Source organism: Vigna unguiculata, chromosome 3, assembly GCF_037176805.1.
Source record: "Vigna unguiculata cultivar grain cowpea cultivar isolate G323 ecotype 2 chromosome 3, ASM3717680v1, whole genome shotgun sequence".
Classification (NCBI taxonomy): Eukaryota; Viridiplantae; Streptophyta; class Magnoliopsida; order Fabales; family Fabaceae; genus Vigna; species Vigna unguiculata.
The window spans coordinates 23225447-23242908 of record NC_140794.1 but is presented as its reverse complement, the minus strand read 5'-3'; the positions used below and the strand labels follow the sequence as shown (position 1 = coordinate 23242908).

At 33.9% G+C, this 17462-nt stretch overlaps 2 protein-coding genes and 1 long non-coding RNA gene across 7 annotated transcripts; 2 read left to right on the top strand and 1 right to left on the bottom strand.

Annotated features, from left to right (window-relative positions):
• Window positions 1-1410: 1410 nt before the first annotated feature.
• On the bottom strand, window positions 1411-1982 carry LOC146887611 (uncharacterized). 2 transcript variants are annotated; one of them, XR_014993834.1, is made up of 2 exons: window positions 1846-1982; window positions 1411-1740 (listed from the first exon to the last, which is right to left on the bottom strand). It is a non-coding gene; the product is annotated as an uncharacterized LOC146887611 (long non-coding RNA). The 2 variants fall into 2 exon arrangements; XR_014993835.1 differs by having other exon boundaries at window positions 1836-1970.
• A 37-nt stretch (window positions 1983-2019) lies between these two features.
• LOC114176810 (protein IQ-DOMAIN 13-like) lies at window positions 2020-7089 on the top strand. Of its 4 annotated transcripts, none has more exons than XM_028061976.2 (7): window positions 2048-2292; window positions 3069-3115; window positions 3468-3556; window positions 3795-4208; window positions 4452-4679; window positions 5398-5526; window positions 6173-7089. In XM_028061976.2, the coding sequence occupies exons 3-7, from the start codon at window positions 3491-3493 to the stop codon at window positions 6911-6913; spliced, it is 1578 nt and encodes a 525-aa protein (XP_027917777.1). In that variant the 5' UTR covers window positions 2048-2292; window positions 3069-3115; window positions 3468-3490; the 3' UTR covers window positions 6914-7089. The 4 variants fall into 4 exon arrangements, with proteins under 4 accessions (XP_027917778.1, XP_027917776.1, XP_027917777.1 ...); XM_028061974.2 differs by having other exon boundaries at window positions 3792-4208; XM_028061977.2 differs by lacking the exon at window positions 3069-3115 and having other exon boundaries at window positions 2020-2292.
• Window positions 7090-14844: 7755 nt separating this feature from the next.
• LOC146887610 (uncharacterized) lies at window positions 14845-15964 on the top strand. The gene is made up of 3 exons (XM_085670304.1): window positions 14845-15013; window positions 15421-15550; window positions 15640-15964. The coding sequence occupies exons 1-3, from the start codon at window positions 14845-14847 to the stop codon at window positions 15962-15964; spliced, it is 624 nt and encodes a 207-aa protein (XP_085526430.1).
• Window positions 15965-17462: the final 1498 nt, after the last annotated feature.

Here is a 17462-nt window from a genome sequence, read left to right as displayed (position 1 = left end):
AATAAAAAATAATTTTTATCTTTAAAATAGTTATATTCTGATAAATTTAAAGAAAAGTATTATTAAAAATAAATTTTTAAAAAAGTCTTGCGTTGAACAGAAATACTATGAAAATTAAAAAAAAGAAAAACAGAAATACTATGAAAATTAAAAAAAAGAAAAAGTTATGTGATATATATAACTGAAGACCCTTTTACATAGGTAAACTTGTATATATAAATTAGTGTACTGAGTTCATCATTTGATCTCAACCTTGTAATAATTGCTGGATAACTCTCTAGGCAAAAGAAAAACCAGCAACCTTTTTCTGTTTCAATATTTGTCTTCAACTCCTTGTAATTTCTTCGCACCTACTTTTCTTAGGAAGATAAAAGAGAATGAGTGAATAAAAGATGAAATTCTGGTGACAGAAAAAAAAATGAGAGAAATAATTTAAAAAAATAATATAATTTACTCCATTATTTTTCGTATATTTTATTTATTTATTTTTCTTTAACGAAATATTTTTAATTTGCATTCTATTTTAATTTAATTAATGTTAATTTTTATAAATTTAAATATTTATAATTGAGTTTCTATTATATTTTTTTTTTATTATTCAAAATTTTTATATATTTTAGATAGTATTTGTCATTTAATTTTTTCATTAAATAGATAATATGACTATTATTTTTATACGTAATAAATAAAATAACCGTCACATTAACCTAATTAACAAAAAGATTTAAATTAATAATATAAAATTTGAGTACATAATAAATAAAAAATTAATTAAAAATATAAAAATTTATGAAAAAAGTTTAAACTATATAAATATATTCCCACTTTTGATATTTAAATTCATTTTACTTTACTTTCTCCACTGACATCCTAAAGCATCTATTTACAATCTCTAATAATTTTCAGGGTTTTGATCGGAATACAACTAAACCTCTATTTTTAACAAAAGGAGAAAAATATTTAAATTCACTGCATATTTTGAAGTCCACATTTTACAGGTTAAATAGTTGACTGTATGAACGACAAATATTTGTGAAAAAACTTAAGCAATCATAAAACAAAGAATATTTTTAAGGTGGTCCATCCTGCATCAGTCGATAGTTAAATCACCATTCCCCTTTTAAAATCTACCTGCCTCTCTGGTTTTGACTCTAGCCAAACCAAGACTTTTCCAAACTTTAACGTGCCCTTTAATTCTTAACATTACACAATTTTCAACAGAACACAAGTAGTTAAGGTTTGCCAAAACAAACACGTAACCACACTTGTTTAGATTCATATCCCACTTCAAACAATGATTTCAATAATTTTATTTTCTTAACCACAGCACTGAGGGGTACCATCATCATCATCATCATCATGATCATCATGCAGGGATCAAAATAAAAGAACACAAATTACAGCTCAAAATTAAAAAAAAAGTGTTTTTCTTATTCATGAATCTGCCATATTTCATGGAAAATGTTACAAATCAACTACTCAAATAATAATATCCGACAAGATAGAACCTTTCAGTACTTCTTGAGATGCAATGCAAAGCTCAAAAATCCCCTTTTTCCAATTTCTTCTATTTCAACGGATATATATCAGCAAGCATTTGAAAAAGTAAGCGCGTGTGTTGCAGTGTCTGAAAGGAAGCGTGGTATGGATGAGAGTGTTCTGAGAAGGGCACACCTAGATGGCAGGGCCATAAATAAAAGTCCAAGCTTTTTAATTTGCAACGCAGTATATTTGTCAGATCTAAAAATAACAGAGGAGATGAAAATGTTGGTAAGGTGGCAATAATGGAAGTTATAATAGAATTAATAAGGAAGAAGAAATAAAGAGCGTGGTACCAAACTCAACCGTTTATAATAAGTGGCATGTAATTCTTTTGTAGGTGTCCACATAGTCTTCCCATTGAAGTAAAGTTGGTTGAAGTTGTCCACATTGAGTGAGAAAGTGGCCAACCAAGCCCTTCTTTCTCCTTCTCTCATCATCATGCATCATGGAACCAAAAGAAAAATTATAATTATAAGTCCCACAAAACAAAGAAAATTATAAATCCCACAAAAGGTGAAAGGTGGCTGGAGGAAAAGTAAGTAACTTCACACAGCCTAAGAGAATTGGATTCTGAGCTCTAGAGAGAGAGAGAGAGATATTTGAGGCAAGGAGGAAGAATCATGTGGTGCTGGAAAGGGGAGGGAGGCTAGAAAAAAAGAGGTTGAGAGAGGGTACCCTCTTTTCTTTGCACTCTTCTGTGCCTGTTACACCACTTTTCTTCTCTAGCAACCTCTGCCAACAAAAAACAAGGTATCTTCTCTATGATCCTTGTGTTTTGTGTTTTTGTTTTATTAATGTATTTTCAAGATTTTGCTTTTGAGGTTGTGATAAATCTGTTAGTTATTATGGTTATCTCATAAATCTTAAGGGCATCCACTTCTCTGACTTATGATTCTTCCTTTTGCTTCTTAATTTTCATCAACATGGCACTAACTGACCTCGCCTCGGGATCCTCCTAACATAATCTACACTACCGAGTTTGTCAGAAGCCTATGTTTTCTCGTTTTTCTTGAAACTGTAGGAGAACAACTCGTTTCCTCTCTGTCATGTTCACAACTTGGTCTTTCTTTCTTCTTCTTCTTCTTCTTTTTCTGAATTGACTAAGCTTCCATTTCACAGATCATGTAGGATTTTCTTTCTTCTCGATTTTCCTTGATTCCTAGAACAGAATTCTCTTTCCTCTTTCTTTTTTGGTGTTTAATTTTGACAATTCAGCTTTCTTTATACGTTTGCTTTCATTTTTCAGTTGAAAGTTTCCTTCTTTTTCTTAATTTAGATTATAGTGATATGAACTCATGTCCTCATCATATGCTCCATACTCTTTCTGTGTACCTTTAATGATATAGTCGTGTACCCTTAGATTGGTGTGTTTATTGATATGAGTGTCCAATTAAAACCTATACCGTTTACTTCTTCTTCTGTCCTCTGCATAAAGGGGGTTATTCTCTTGGGTGAATGAAGTTTTTTTTTTTTCATTTAATTTCATATGCTGTTTATTCATTCAATTATCTGTTGGCCATGAACAGCCTGAAAATAAATTAGAGATGCTGTTTCCTTGCTGGGGATCCTTCTGGTAAGCTTTACTCTCTAAAGAGAAACATAGTATGTACCAAAGTTATAATAAAAAAAGATGCTATTACCTTCCCCTATATAGATTGCTATATATAGCCTTAGATAGTGTTGTCACAGCAGAATGAATTATGTGTGTTTATAGATGAATGAATCTCTTTGTAATCTTGTATGCTAGTCCATATTTATTATGTCTTATGTCTCTTCTCTTTTTGTTACATGCACCTACTTGAATGGTTTTGATCTTAGAAGTTCTGAATTCATTATATATTTGAAGCTAGCTGAAAATTTATTGCATCTATAATAGCACCAGCATGCACATGACGTGATCTTTTTGCCTTCATTTTCTGCTACAGGAAGAGACAGTAATGCTACTGACATGGGAAAGAAAGGGAGTTGGTTTTCTGCAATCAAAAGGGTTTTCACTCACCACTCCAAGGGGAAGGTAAGTAACATATGTGAAATGCTTGATTGAATTTTGTATGCTGTTCTTGGTTGTTGCTATATATGGTTTTCTTTTGGTATCCCCATAGATGACAAAAAGATTAGCCATTTGTGACTGGAATTACAGTGAATGATTTTGCAGTTAGTGACACTGAATTGTGAAGGAAAAATATATTCCAAGTCAGTTATAGCAGCAGTGTTGTTAGCAATATATCTAACCATGTTGTGTAATGCAGCAGGATGCGGATAACAAAGGCACAAAAGAAAAGAAGAAAAGTGTAGGAAAAGTAAAGCATGGAGAGACAAATTCATTCATCCCCCTCTTCAGAGAGCCAAGTAGTATTGAGAAAATCTTTGGGGACTTTGAAAGGGAGCAACAACTACTGGGGTTAAGGCCAGTCACTCCTCCTGAGAGACCCAAAACTCCACCATATGTCCCTCCAAGAGCACCTTCTCCTAGGCCTCCTTCTCCAAGGCCTCCATCTCCAAGGGCTGCTTCTCCCAGGGCTTCTTCCCCGCGAGTTACCTCTCCCAAAGCTGCATCTTTCCGGAATTCTCATCACCACAAGGAGGTTGTCTACAGACCAGAACCAACTTTGAGGCATCAGAATGCCTCAGCTACTAAGATCCAGGCTGTTTACAGAGGTTATATGGTAAGCCTTCATGTGTTCTGAATGCCATAACTAGAATTTTATGTGTGTCTCCTTAGGTTCATGTTTAGGAATTAAAGTAGAAAGACCGGTAACAAATCAAATATGAAAACGTTTTGTTATAACTTGTTGTTCTTGATGCATTCCACCTTAACAAAAAGTTAGGCTTTTGATAATGTGTATCTCCAAAGCATTTAATACTTTGTGAAAGAAAGATGAACCTTGTAACACGTTAATGCAATGCAGGCAAGGAGGAGTTTTAGAGCACTGAAGGGTCTGGTGAGGCTCCAAGGAGTAGTGAGAGGACAGAATGTGAAGAGACAGACAGTAAACGCGATGAAACACATGCAACTGTTAGTGCGAGTTCAATCTCAGATTCAGTCTCGAAGGATCCAGATGTTGGAAAACCAGGCACGATATCAAGCTGAGTTCAAGAATGATAAGGATGCAGCCAGTATCTTGGGCAAACTCACTGTAAGCCTTTCTAACTTGAGCATGCAATTGTTCTGAGAACATGGATAAATGAATGTAGCTTGTGTTCATAAAGAAAAAGTTCAACTGCTAACTGCTGAGTAACAGGAAATAACTATGTCTTGAGTATCAAGATCAAGAACTCCTGTTTGCTCAACCCATTATAGATGTCAGCTACTTTTTGCTAATTTATGCACTTCAATATTAAAAGGCCAAATGCCCTTCACTTTGTAGGGTTGCCTTAATGGCAAAGTTGTGTGTTTGTTTTTTGTCTTTTACACTGTGTACACAATAGTAGGTAGCTCTCTTTTCCTTTACCCTTTCCCAAGTGAAAGTGGGATTTTATTCCAATCCTTGCAATGTACTTTACCAGCTATTGTTAGGCCTCCTAACATCTTCAAATTTAATGACTAGCTGAGCCATTTGGTTGGTAACACTATTATGTCCTAATTCCTTTGTAACCAAGTAAAGTTTTTAAAAATGTAAAGTTCTTGGTGGCATATTATAGCTGTTGCAAACTTCCTAATCCTAGGAGCAAACAATCTCAAGTTATGAAGTCAGTGACTTAGTAAGATTTTAATCACTATAACTTGAAAATATGTGGAGGATTCTAATGTAGTATATACCTTTTATTTAAAAATGTGTGCTTGCATGTATTTCCAATTTCATTTTTATGTAAATCAAATAAAGTGATTTTAATGATTTGGAATTTTGGGTGTAGTCTGAAGCAGGTAATGAAGAGTGGGATGATAGCTTACTGACCAAAGAGGAAGTAGAGGCAAGGTTGCAGAGGAAGGTAGAAGCAATCATCAAAAGAGAAAGAGCAATGGCATTTGCATATTCACATCAGGTACTCACAATCACAACCTACACCTTCCATTTATGCTTTGATATTTTTATTTCCTTGAAAGTAAAAGGAGTGTTAATTCTTCAAACAAAAAAGCACTTTGTGCATTGCTTCTATATTTTTTCTTTGTCCAATTTTGAGTGGGATCACATTAGTTGCTTAATTCTTCAAAAATAGCACGCATGTTTGGAAACTTAGGTAGTAAGAAATCACATTTGAGATGAGAGTTATAACTATTAGTTTCTTAAAATCATATCCGAGACTTGGAACCAAATACACTTACCTTGTGTTTGGATAAGGAATTTTAACAATTCCAAAAAATTGAAATATATAGTACTTGAATTACTTACCATTGAAGTTTGCTCATTTCTTAAATAGTTGGTTTGGATCTAGTAATTGAAATATATTGAATTTAGTATTTCTTGTTTGGATAAAACAAATTCTATTTTAAAAATATTTTGCTCAACCTTTGGATCGGTCTGATTCGGCTCGATCTTCGGCCTGGGTTGGCTCATCTAGACCTTCTGCTCAAGCCAACTCATCTAGACCTTCGGTTTTTGGACTTGTGCACTTTTTTTATACTCTTCGGCTTTGTCTTTGGAATGACAAAATCTCTGTATGTTATAACTTTGTTGATTCTGTCAAACAGCTATGGAAAGCAACTCCAAAATCAACTCACACCCCAGTGGTAGATGGAAGATCAGGTGGACTTCCTTGGTGGTGGAACTGGTTGGAAAGACAAGCACCTGCAGCAGCAGCAGCAACTCCACAAGAAAAACTAGTGCTGAAGAATTTTCAACTCACACCTCCAAGACCATACTCAGAGCAAAAAACCAGTCCAAGACCCGGATCCAGCTCTCAAAGACCACAACAGCCTCATTTTGCTTTTGATAACATGGACACTCCCACACCAAAGTCCACAAAATCAACCATAGTCACATCTTCAAAACCGGTACGAACACCGCCATATAGAACTCCTCAGGCAAACTCTTCAGGCTCTGGCTCTAAATTTGTGAGACCAAGGGGTGTGGGATCCAATTCACCCTTTGATGTGCCACTGAAGGATGATGAGAGTCTCACAAGCTGCCCCCCATTTTCAGTGCCAAACTACATGGCTCCAACCCTCTCTGCCAAGGCCAAAGTACGTGCTAGTAGTAATCCTAGAGAAAGGCTTGGTGGAACTCCAACAAGTACTGATTCTAAGAGAAGACTCTCATTCCCATTGTCACAAGGAATAGGGTCTTTCAAGTGGTCTAAAGGGTTCTCTAGCAAGGATCAAAGGGTGCCAGATAAGTTTCAGACACTTGAATCTATAGGAAACGTGAGTGTGGATTCAACACTGTCTTTGCCCGCAAGGGTGGGAAGAAAGCCTTTTACAAGATTTGTGTGATTTTTATTTTTTGTTTTATTCTTTTTTAACCATTTTATTTTGTCCATGTTGGTGGTGTTATCAGTTACATTATGATTATGATTTGAGTGTATTGGTGATAGTTTGATGACAGGTATACCCGTTGTAAACTAATAAAAACATAATAGGAAACCATGGTTTGGTAACTTTAATTGGAATTGGAGTTTTCTTGTCTGGTTTTCTCTTTTGTTGTTGGGTGCAGCTGAAAGCAAACAACAAAGACTATAATTAAATACTATTAACAAAGAAATAGGTTCAGAGCATCTGCCAGAAGAGGCTGATGAAGATCCAACGGAGGAGAATCAATCCTATTTGAAACTCTCCTCGTTAGCATTCAATTTCTTGGACCTAGAATTTCATCTACTAGTTTTAATTTTTTTTTTATCAAGCATTCCTAACTGATGATGAATATAACAATTCATATTTTAACATGTGTGTCAGACTCATACATTTTGTTCAACTCACTGAACTAGACTCTTGGTATGTTTGTCCATTTATATGCAAACTTGCATGTTGATCTATTTAAAGACATTAATATATTCCAGTTTTTATTATTATTTTTAAACGAGTATTATAATATTAATATAAAAGATAATGTTGGAACATCATCGATAGAAGCCAAAAACAGCTCATGGGAGAAATAGATGCAGCCAAATGATATTAGGTAAGCAACAGAGACAAAGATGGTGATACATGTGGAGGCAGATTAACAGTGTTCACGTGGGCTAAGGAAAAATTTGAACAAAGTGGTTCAGGTCTCTGCAATCGAAGACAATGAGTGATAATTCTGGACCACGCTGGATACTCCTGAAGCTATTAACTAGACACAAGAATTCAGATTCGATATCAGCAAAGGTTGCGAAATCATAAGGTTCATAGCAAAGGTGGTTTGCGTAATATGAGGAGGCAGGGACAACAATTTTTTAAAACTGTACCTTATTTTGAAGTGTAGGGAATCTTGATCCCTACCCGCGTGTTTCATGATTATAATAGGTTAAACTAAGAATCACATGTTCAACAAATAGAGGTTAAGACAACAATTATAATATTTAAAATTTTCAAAGTTAAAATCCCTCTGTGTTTTTTTTTTTTTTTTCCTAATGGGTTTCTCAAATTCATGCACTTCATAAACAAATTCATCTCATCACCAACTTGACCTGAAATATTTGGATTTCGATATATTAAGAGCATATCCCCAAAATGATAAATGATGATATCTTCACGTATACTTAATAATTAATCATATCTTATATTTGATTATCATTTCAACCTTTATTCATCGACCCATGAAACCCATAATTATAGCATACCATCAAAGGAGTATTCACTCTATTTCTTTTCATCATTCTCTATACTATCACATACAATATCTTATAATTCTTATTGATTTGAGCTTCAAATAATCTTCTGCTGGTGGATCTCCTCCTAATGTTCCTCACAAACTCAATCCTTTCACCCTTGGAAGCCCTTCGTTCAAATTTGGTAAGAATATTTGGAGTCCACCGTGAAATCCGGGTAATAATCTTCCTCAACCATGTTGCATATGGTGATTGCTCAAAGTCAGACTTAAACATGAATGTCATCATACCAAGAGATGGATCCTATATCTTCAACAGTGTTAAGACTCACATAGAGATACTCTTCCAAAAAGAAAAGGAGAACCTTCAATAGAGAGTAACAAGTATGCAGAAAAAAATTGATAAAGACTTGGAGCTTTTACGAACTCAACATTGTGAAGAGTTTCAAGATCTAAATAGAAGGTTCAACACTTTTGATAGAGATCGATCCATTCAAAAGAGCTATACCTAAACCTCCATTGGATGAGGCCATGCAAGCCAACCTTATTCGTTTTCATCCTTTCACTTTAGAGTTCACAAATATCTAGATGCCTCTTAGATAGTGTCAATATTCTGACTTCATGCCCATTGATAAATTGTTAGGGTCAATTACCAATTTCCTATTTATAAACTCTCGGTAGGTCTATTAAGGAGAGAATTCATTAGGGATAGATTATATAAATGTGACAAGAGTTCAACTCACATAAGGAATTAATACCATTTTTAACCCAAAATCTTAAGACAATGAGTTTATGAGTCTTCTTTTTTATATAGTTCTTAAATTTCTCATTTGTATCTAATGTGAGACTTAGACTCACTTGAATTTCTAACAATCTTTCCTTTAAGGGTGAGTCCCTTTTATATTGGTACATTTCCCCTCGAAAAAGAAAAATTCCATCAATGGTATTAGAGTCGTTGATTAAGTCCTATTCCAATTTCTTTGTTTCCCATACACATGCAATATGGTGACAACAACATCAATAGATGATGCTAGCTTGTGATTTTGGCATCAAGGAGGTCTCCTAAAGTGATTTTCTCTTTTGAGAAGGCAGATCACATTGATTATTCAATCATATTTTCTAATGAAAATTGGTTATAAATATAGTCAGTGATACGGATGTTAATGGGAGTATAATTTAAATTAACTTAATTTAGTTTGATTTAAGGTAATAAACTTATTTATTTTTTAATTTAAAACACTAAGAATGTGAAATTTAAAGATGCTCCTACTAGATGTGAGCTTAATCCCTAAAGATTATATCAGTTTACAACTTGCATCTAGGAGTGATATAAGAATGTGATCACAAAAAAGAGAATAAGAACAATACAAATTAAAAGATAAAATAGGAATCCATAGAGGTTTGTACTAAATATGAGATTAATCTATAAAATTATTCTACTGTGAAAACTCTCTTCAAAAGAAGAGAGAATTAACAGAACATGTATGAGCTAACAAAAAGAGAATATAACAAGATGCATTCAGTGAAAACGAAAGGAATTAAAAGAAAAAGTACAGAGGAAGAGCTTATGAGCTTATGAGAGATGGAGCTTATTTGGATCATGCTTTTCATGCTCTCTTGAGTTTTCATTGCTCATCTTTAACTAGCATTGGATGATATTTTTCATGGCCCTTGACCTTTAATAACTTCTATTTGAATGTTGATTCTTAGTCCTTTAATGTTCACATCCCATATATGGTTGAACTTAATAGGCCAAATTCAAAATTACTATTTACACATAATTTTCACATATACATTTTTTATGTCTAAAAGTAGAAGAAAGTAAATTTTGTATGTCTAAAAATCACAATCAAAATAATACTCCATTCTACAATCATTTATTTATTTAAGATTATTCCCGTATATGCACTCATCATTTTCCCTTTCTCGGAGAATTCATCAATAAATTTGAAAAGACCTATTAAGGAATGAAGTCTTATTAAAATGTCAAGATTATATATCAAGACCATAACTTTTGTTCTTTTTTACTAAGTAAAATAAAATATCTATGTAGAGATATTTTATTTCATCAAGTTGCTTATTTTGCATTCGTTCTTCAATTTTTTTTTTTCAAATAGCATGAAGTACATAATCTAAATGAGAGAAAATTTTCCAATATTTCATTTTAACAAATTTTATTTTCAAAGATTTAAATTTTAAATGTTTACACTCAAATATTTTATTAGTTTTATAGGACTATTATTTATATTATGCAAATCAAGTTTTTAAATTATGACTCCCTAACCTCTATTAAAGATGGAGAAAAAGATGGAGAATAGTGCTTATGAAAAAAAAAAAACATTTCTAGAACCTTTCTTCTTTTAGTTTACTTTTATCATTATGTCTTAATAAATTCTAGACTCATTTTTATTTCTTTATTTGCAAGGTTGTTCTTGGACAATTCCCTTTTCATGTTGAGATCCTTTTAGGAAGAGAGAAGCTTTGGGTCTCATAGCTGAAGACCTTGTTTGCTCATGTACACCTCCTTTCTCATGTTTTTTTTAGGAAAGGAGCATTGGACTCATGGCCTATCACCTTAGGTGGACCAAAATGGCAAGAGAGGTCATCCTTTGACGTTGTAGACAATGGTGTGTGGCTTCTTGCTCTCTAAGGACAGGGTGTTGTTATCTCTTAAGCTGATATATTTTCTAGAATAAGGAGGGTTGACTTTATTTGGGTTTGATAATCTTAGGTTCTAATACTTCAAACATGAGGTTAGAATTACATTAAAGATTACTTCCAGTAACACTACAGTAAAGAACATAACTTGTAAAGGATAAAGGGTAATGCAATTGAGTGAAAGAAGCCAAGTTTAATCTTAACTTCTTTATTAGAATCACTTATCTTTATTATTATTCAAACTTATTTTCAAAACTGTCAAACCTTTATCACCACTGTTTCATTACAAACTTGAATAGATTATAGATTATTGTTGTTATCAAACCTAATATCTGTGAATACAACCTTGTTGTGCTACAAATGAACTAGTGCACTTGTTGGAAAAATTACACCCTTAATTGGGCCATCAACAAATCTCTCCAACACCTATAAAAGATCTATAATTTTTAGAATTATACACATTGTGTTTAGCCGTATGAGGTTTAGATGGCAACAACTAGCACTCATTTTGGGTTGGTGCTTCCCTCAAGTGGCATGCCACCTTTCCTTTTCCCAATCCCTTCCTCTTCTCTTCATCTTTTACTTCTTTATTTTCTTCTAGTTTATGATTCTATATTCACACCCTTTATTGTTATCCCTTTGTCCTCTTTTTATTTTTTTTAATTGAATCCTCTTCTCCTCTCTTGAGTTCTTGTGAAGAGAACATACACACTTAGATATCTTAAGGAATTACCTTCATGTCTAGTGGGAATCTTCCTTGAACTTTCTTAATCACGTAAACACAAACACCTTATATGCTAAAGGTAAAATGAACCCTTATCATAAATAGTCCTTATATAAAAAAATCACAAAAAACTAAGTTTAATATATTTGTTATTCTTCATTATCTCTTGTAGCTCGTATAGTTACAAGAATCAATAATTTGAAAGATATAGAATATCATGAGGTATTTTTAGTCTTTTGCTTAGAAACTCAACCTCCTCTTTCTTGCATCGTTGTTTCTTTAAACATAAAAAAGTAAGAGATATTTGATTACTATTTTCACAAGATGATTTAATTAATAAAAAAATCTTTTTTGATGATGTGATTTTTAAAAAGAAAAAAACTTTCTTTTTTCTTTTGCACATGCTTTTATATATTTATTTTTAGTTTCATTTTTACTTGTTTCTCATTCAGCTCATTAAGACATAGAGGTTTGAGTATGACCTTGTCCCCCATTAAAATTAAAAAGAAATTTGTCGCTACAACGTTGTTGATACTTTTGTTTTACACATACTTATAGTTTTATTGTATAGTGATTGGACTTTTCCTATGCTTTATTTTCAATTCTTAAGATATTTTAATTCAATAGAAATAAATTGGGTTCATTGTACATATTTGCTTTAAGTTTGTATTTTTGGTTATCTGAACTTTGCTTCCTATTTTGGCTAAAACTTTTTCTATAGTTATTACTTGACTGATTTAAGTTGTGTTGTATTCTATATTTCCAAGACTATAAAATAGACTAATAGTTTGCTAAATTTGGAGTTCTTTGTTATTTTCTATGAATTTTAGAAGTTGAGGTAGATTTGTTAAAATTTTATAATGGAATTTAACTATTGCGTGTTAGCTTAAAATTTTGTAATCGGAGCTTATGGACATAATTAGAGTATATTTTTAGCCCCACATTTGCTTCATTTTTCAGAGGCTAGATAAGGCCTCCATGTGCTTGAAACTAAAAAACAAAAATCATTTGCAAAATTTTAGTTTTAATTTTTCTACTTTTTTCTTATTTTTATATTACCTTTTCATATTCTTTATTTTGTCTTTCTGTTTTTTACAAATGGAAAACTAAATCTTAGAGGATTCATGCATGCAATTAAGATCAAACAAGCCCAATTGAGTTTTGCATAGTTTGTTCTTTACTTTGAGCAAGTGATAGAAAGAGATGGCTAATAAATACCATGGAATCAAATACTTGTTTAAGAACCACCTATTGAACATGACATGAATAGAATAAAGGGAATATGTTGATAAGAGGATCACGTGTACACTATAACATATGGTTTGTTCTAGTTTTCCTAATGGAGAAATGTGCAACATTTAAGGTCACAAGGATTTGCACTAATTCCCAGAGACTATGGATGAAACCTATGAACAATGAGACGTTTTTACCATTACTCCAAATAGACCTTGAGCACAATTCAGGCTGAGAGGGATCGTAATCAATTTTCATGGGTTTATCTTCGAACCTCAATCTCACTTATTCAATGCCCTCTTGGATTATCTATAACAATATATTTCCTCTTTTGTGTTTACATTTCAAAATATCAATTTTACTCTTTAAAATATAATTATTTATTAAATTTTTAAGAATTGATCGTTATTATTAATTTTTTTCTTTGTTTATCAATCGCTATTATTTCATTTTTTCTGATATATTTCACTTTATTTTTAATAAATATAATTTTATTTTATATATTAATTTAATAATATTACATTATCATCACTTACTAATATAATATCACGTATACTTAAAAATGCGTATAACATGTGCAACATCGTCTGTCTGTATGCTAATATTTCTAAAATGAATCACAATAATTCTTTGAATGTTTTCTATCTTTTATTTGTTCCATTGTATATCATTTATGATAATAATAATTTAATCGTATTTATTGATATTCTAGAAAAATATCGAAAATTGTGTCAACTTTAGTAACTTTAAGACTATGATTTCGATTAACTATTTTATATTGGATAATAATACTTTAACCCACTTTTTTTGACTCACTTTTAATCTACCATTTTTATCATCCTTAGATCATCACATTACATCACTACAAAAATTAAAATAGATGATCTAAGGGTGATGAGAGTGATGGATTAAAAGTGGGTCAAAAAAAGTGGATTAAAATATCATTTTCCTTTTATATTTTACTTCTCGCGATTGCAATAATTGATAAACATAGGACTAACCTACTTTTATCTTTATTTTGTTTTTCCTCATACAAAACATATTTACATCATGATAACATTATTAACTATAGTCTCGAGATAAGAGCTACTTTATTATTATATTTAGTTAATTTCATTAAATCGATCAAACTAACTAGGGGTGGCAAAACTGGTCAATTTGTTCTGTTTTGGTTTTGGTCCGTCCCATCTGTGGCCCGTAAAAGACGAGTCAGGCCGGGCTGGCTCGTCCACTTTTTTTTTAATTAGTTTTCAATCTTTTTTATTTTTACATTTTTTTTATACATACATATAAATTATTATTAAAGAGATATTTAATCAAATAAAATATGTTTTAGACTTTTTATTGATTAGTTAATGTTTTTAATTAGATAAATTAAAATAATTATTAAATTTACATATTAAGTTATTCAATTATAACTAATAATTGAAACTTAATTTGTAGGTGTTAATGATATAAATTACAATACTATTATATATTTACATATTTAAAAAATATAATATAAAAAAATAATCTTTTTAATTACTTTTATTTATTTATTTATTTTTTTAAAACAGGCCAATGGGCTAGGACGGGTTGGCCCGTACTTTGGTCCGTCAAGTTGACGGAACGAGCCAGAACGGGTTGACAAATTGAAATCTTCAACCCAACCTGTCCCTTTTAACACGGGCTGGTGGGCTGGCCCGTTGGGCTCAGCTCGTTTTGCCACCCTAAAACTAACATTTGTTTTCCCTTTATAATTATAAAAAATTAAAAATTAAGTTACAAAAATAATTCATTATATCTAGTGACTTTCTGAACTTAGTTAAGGAAAAGCAATTGGTGGATGCTAGTTTAAAAGGAGTGAGAGAGTTGTTTGGATCAGATGAAGCAAATGAGTTTGCCTTGGGTAGTGACGGTGTACTAAGATTCAGTGGTAGGCTGTGTGCACTTGAAGATGCTGAGGTGAAGAGGTTGATCCTTGAGGAAGTACACAAGAGTCGTCTTAGCTTGAATCCTGGCATGACTAAGATGTACCAAGATCTCATGGAGACCTTTTGGTGGCAGGGCATGAAGAAGGATGTGGCTCTGTTTGTATGCGCCTGTTTGACTTGTCAGAAGGCGAAGGTAGAGCATCAGAGGCCTGGTGGAACTCTACAACCTTTGGACATACCAGTGTGGAAATGGGATAGTATAGCTATGGATTTTGTGACCCATTTGCCACGAACCTTGAGAGGTCACGATACGATCTAGGTTGTGGTGGACCGATTGACCAAGAGTTCTCATTTCTTGGTAATGAACATGAGAATGTCTATGGCCAAGTTGGCTTAGTTGTACATCAAGGAAATAGTGAGATTACATGGGGTACCATCGAGCATAATTTCAAATAAGGATTCGCGGTTCACTTCCTGTATGACAGACATTACAGAGTGCTTTGGGTAGTAAGTTAACCATGAGTTCAGCCTATCACCCCTGTATTGATGGCCTATTGGAGAGAACGATTCAGTCGATTGAGGATCTATTGAGGACATGCGTGCTGGATCATTTGGGTGCTTGGGATGAAGTTTTGCCTTTGATAGAGTTCTTATACAACAATAGTTTTCATGCGAGCATCGACATGGCGCCGTATGAAGCTCTTTATGGCAAGAAGTGTAGGATCCCAAGCAGTGCTAGTTGAGCCAGAATTGTTTGAACAATTTAGAAAGAAGGTGAAGATGGTGAGGGATAGGTTACAAGCATCTCAGAGTAGGCAGAAGGCCTATGCAACCGAAGGAGGAGACCCTTGGAATTCACGACTGGAGATCATGTGTTCTTAAGGGTGACCCGAACTAGTAGAGTGGGAAGGGCTATTAGCTCAAGGAAGCTTTCTCCTAAGTTTATTGGCCTTTATCAAATCTCGAGGAGGATCGGAGCTGTGGCTTATGAGATTGCCTTACCTCCTCAGTTGGCCAATCTCCACCCGATATTCTATGTCTCACAATTGAGGAAGTATGTATTTGACCCATCTCATCTGTTGGAAGCCAAGGATGTACAGATCAGGGAGGACCTCACAATGGAAGTGCAACCAGTTGCTTTGGAGGATCGTCGAGTTAAGGAACACCGGAGAATACCCGTCAGTCTTGTCAAGGTCATCTGGGACTAAAGGACTGATGACTCTACTTTGGAGCTAGAGGAGGATATGAGGAAGTCACATCCACATTGATTTTTTGGTAAGTCTTAATTTTCAAGGTCGGAAATTTTTGTTGTTGGGGAGAATGTAAGGCCCACTTTTTCTATATTATGATATAAGGTCCTAACATTGTCTGTTGGGCCTAAGACAAGCCCATAGGGTGCCCAAAAACCCTTACCATCCCTTGTACAAAGGCAAGGGGACCTTTCATTCTAGCCCTAATTCACTTTTGGTGTCTTATTTTCTAGAAATGAACCAGCTCCTTCTTCCCTCTTAGAACTGCATACGTGAGCTCTACTAAGGTACAATCAGAGCACCCACTGTTTCACTCTAACGTCTTCTCTGGGTAAGTCGAACTTGAACTTTACCCCTTTCTTTGCATTCCAGTGTCTGGGTTCTACCTCGGGTTGATGTTGAAACCTTATGCTAGCTTCTATGCGTCTGTTTTTCCAGTTTCCTTGCACTAGTTGGAGTTACAGTACCCCTCTCTTCTTCTAGGACCACTGTGCTTACGTTTTTAGCTCCACTCCAGGTGAGGGAAGATAGGGTTTCATGCCTTTATGTTTATTTTGCCTATTGTTAGACTGTTTCGTGTTCTTAAATGATTGTATGGTGCTGTGATGGTGTGAATAATGTATGATGTGTGTTTCTGGTTTGAATCTGGTGGTTGCACGCGTGAGAGTAGGCGAGTTTTGATGAAGTCGCCCAGGCGAGCTGCATGGTCGCTCAAAACGAAAAGCTCTCGCTTAAGCGAGGAGCTCTCGCCTGAGCGAGAGCAGCAACTCACCACCTCTCTGTTTTGAGGGCTCGCTTAAGCGAAGGCCTCTTGCTTGAGCGAGATGGGCTAGCTTGAGCGAGACCTCGACGTGCCCTCTGTTTGTAGTCTCGCCCAGGCGAGAGCTGGTAGCTTGAGCGAGGGGTTCCTCTTGCCTAAGCGAGAGCTCCTTAGCTTGAGCGAGATTGACAGAGTTGATTGGATACATGTATGTTTCAAATGATTGGATGATTTGTTGCTCTAAAAAATTAAGTATGATGCCTTGTATGTTCTATATGATATAATGGGACTGGAATTGATAAGCTTGGTATGAATAAGTGCATGAATCATGATTGGTTGATTGGTTGGATATTGGCATGAGATTGTTATGCTTGATAAATCTATGGTTGGTTGGTGAAACATGGCTATGGTATGAGATTGTCATAATTCCATGAAACTCTTGGTGAGATTTTATGGTGGTGTTGGATGTGATGGACATAATTCCATGAATCTCTTGGTGAGATCTCATGGTGGTGCCGTATGAGATGGACGTAATTCCATGAATCTCTTGGTAAGATTTCATGGTGGTGCCATTGTAACATCCCATCAGGATATTACTGATTTTTTAATAAAATAAAGAAATAAATTAAAACACTGCATTTAATAATACCTCATTTTCCTAAAACGCGGGAAATATTTAAAAACTTTTATTAACGT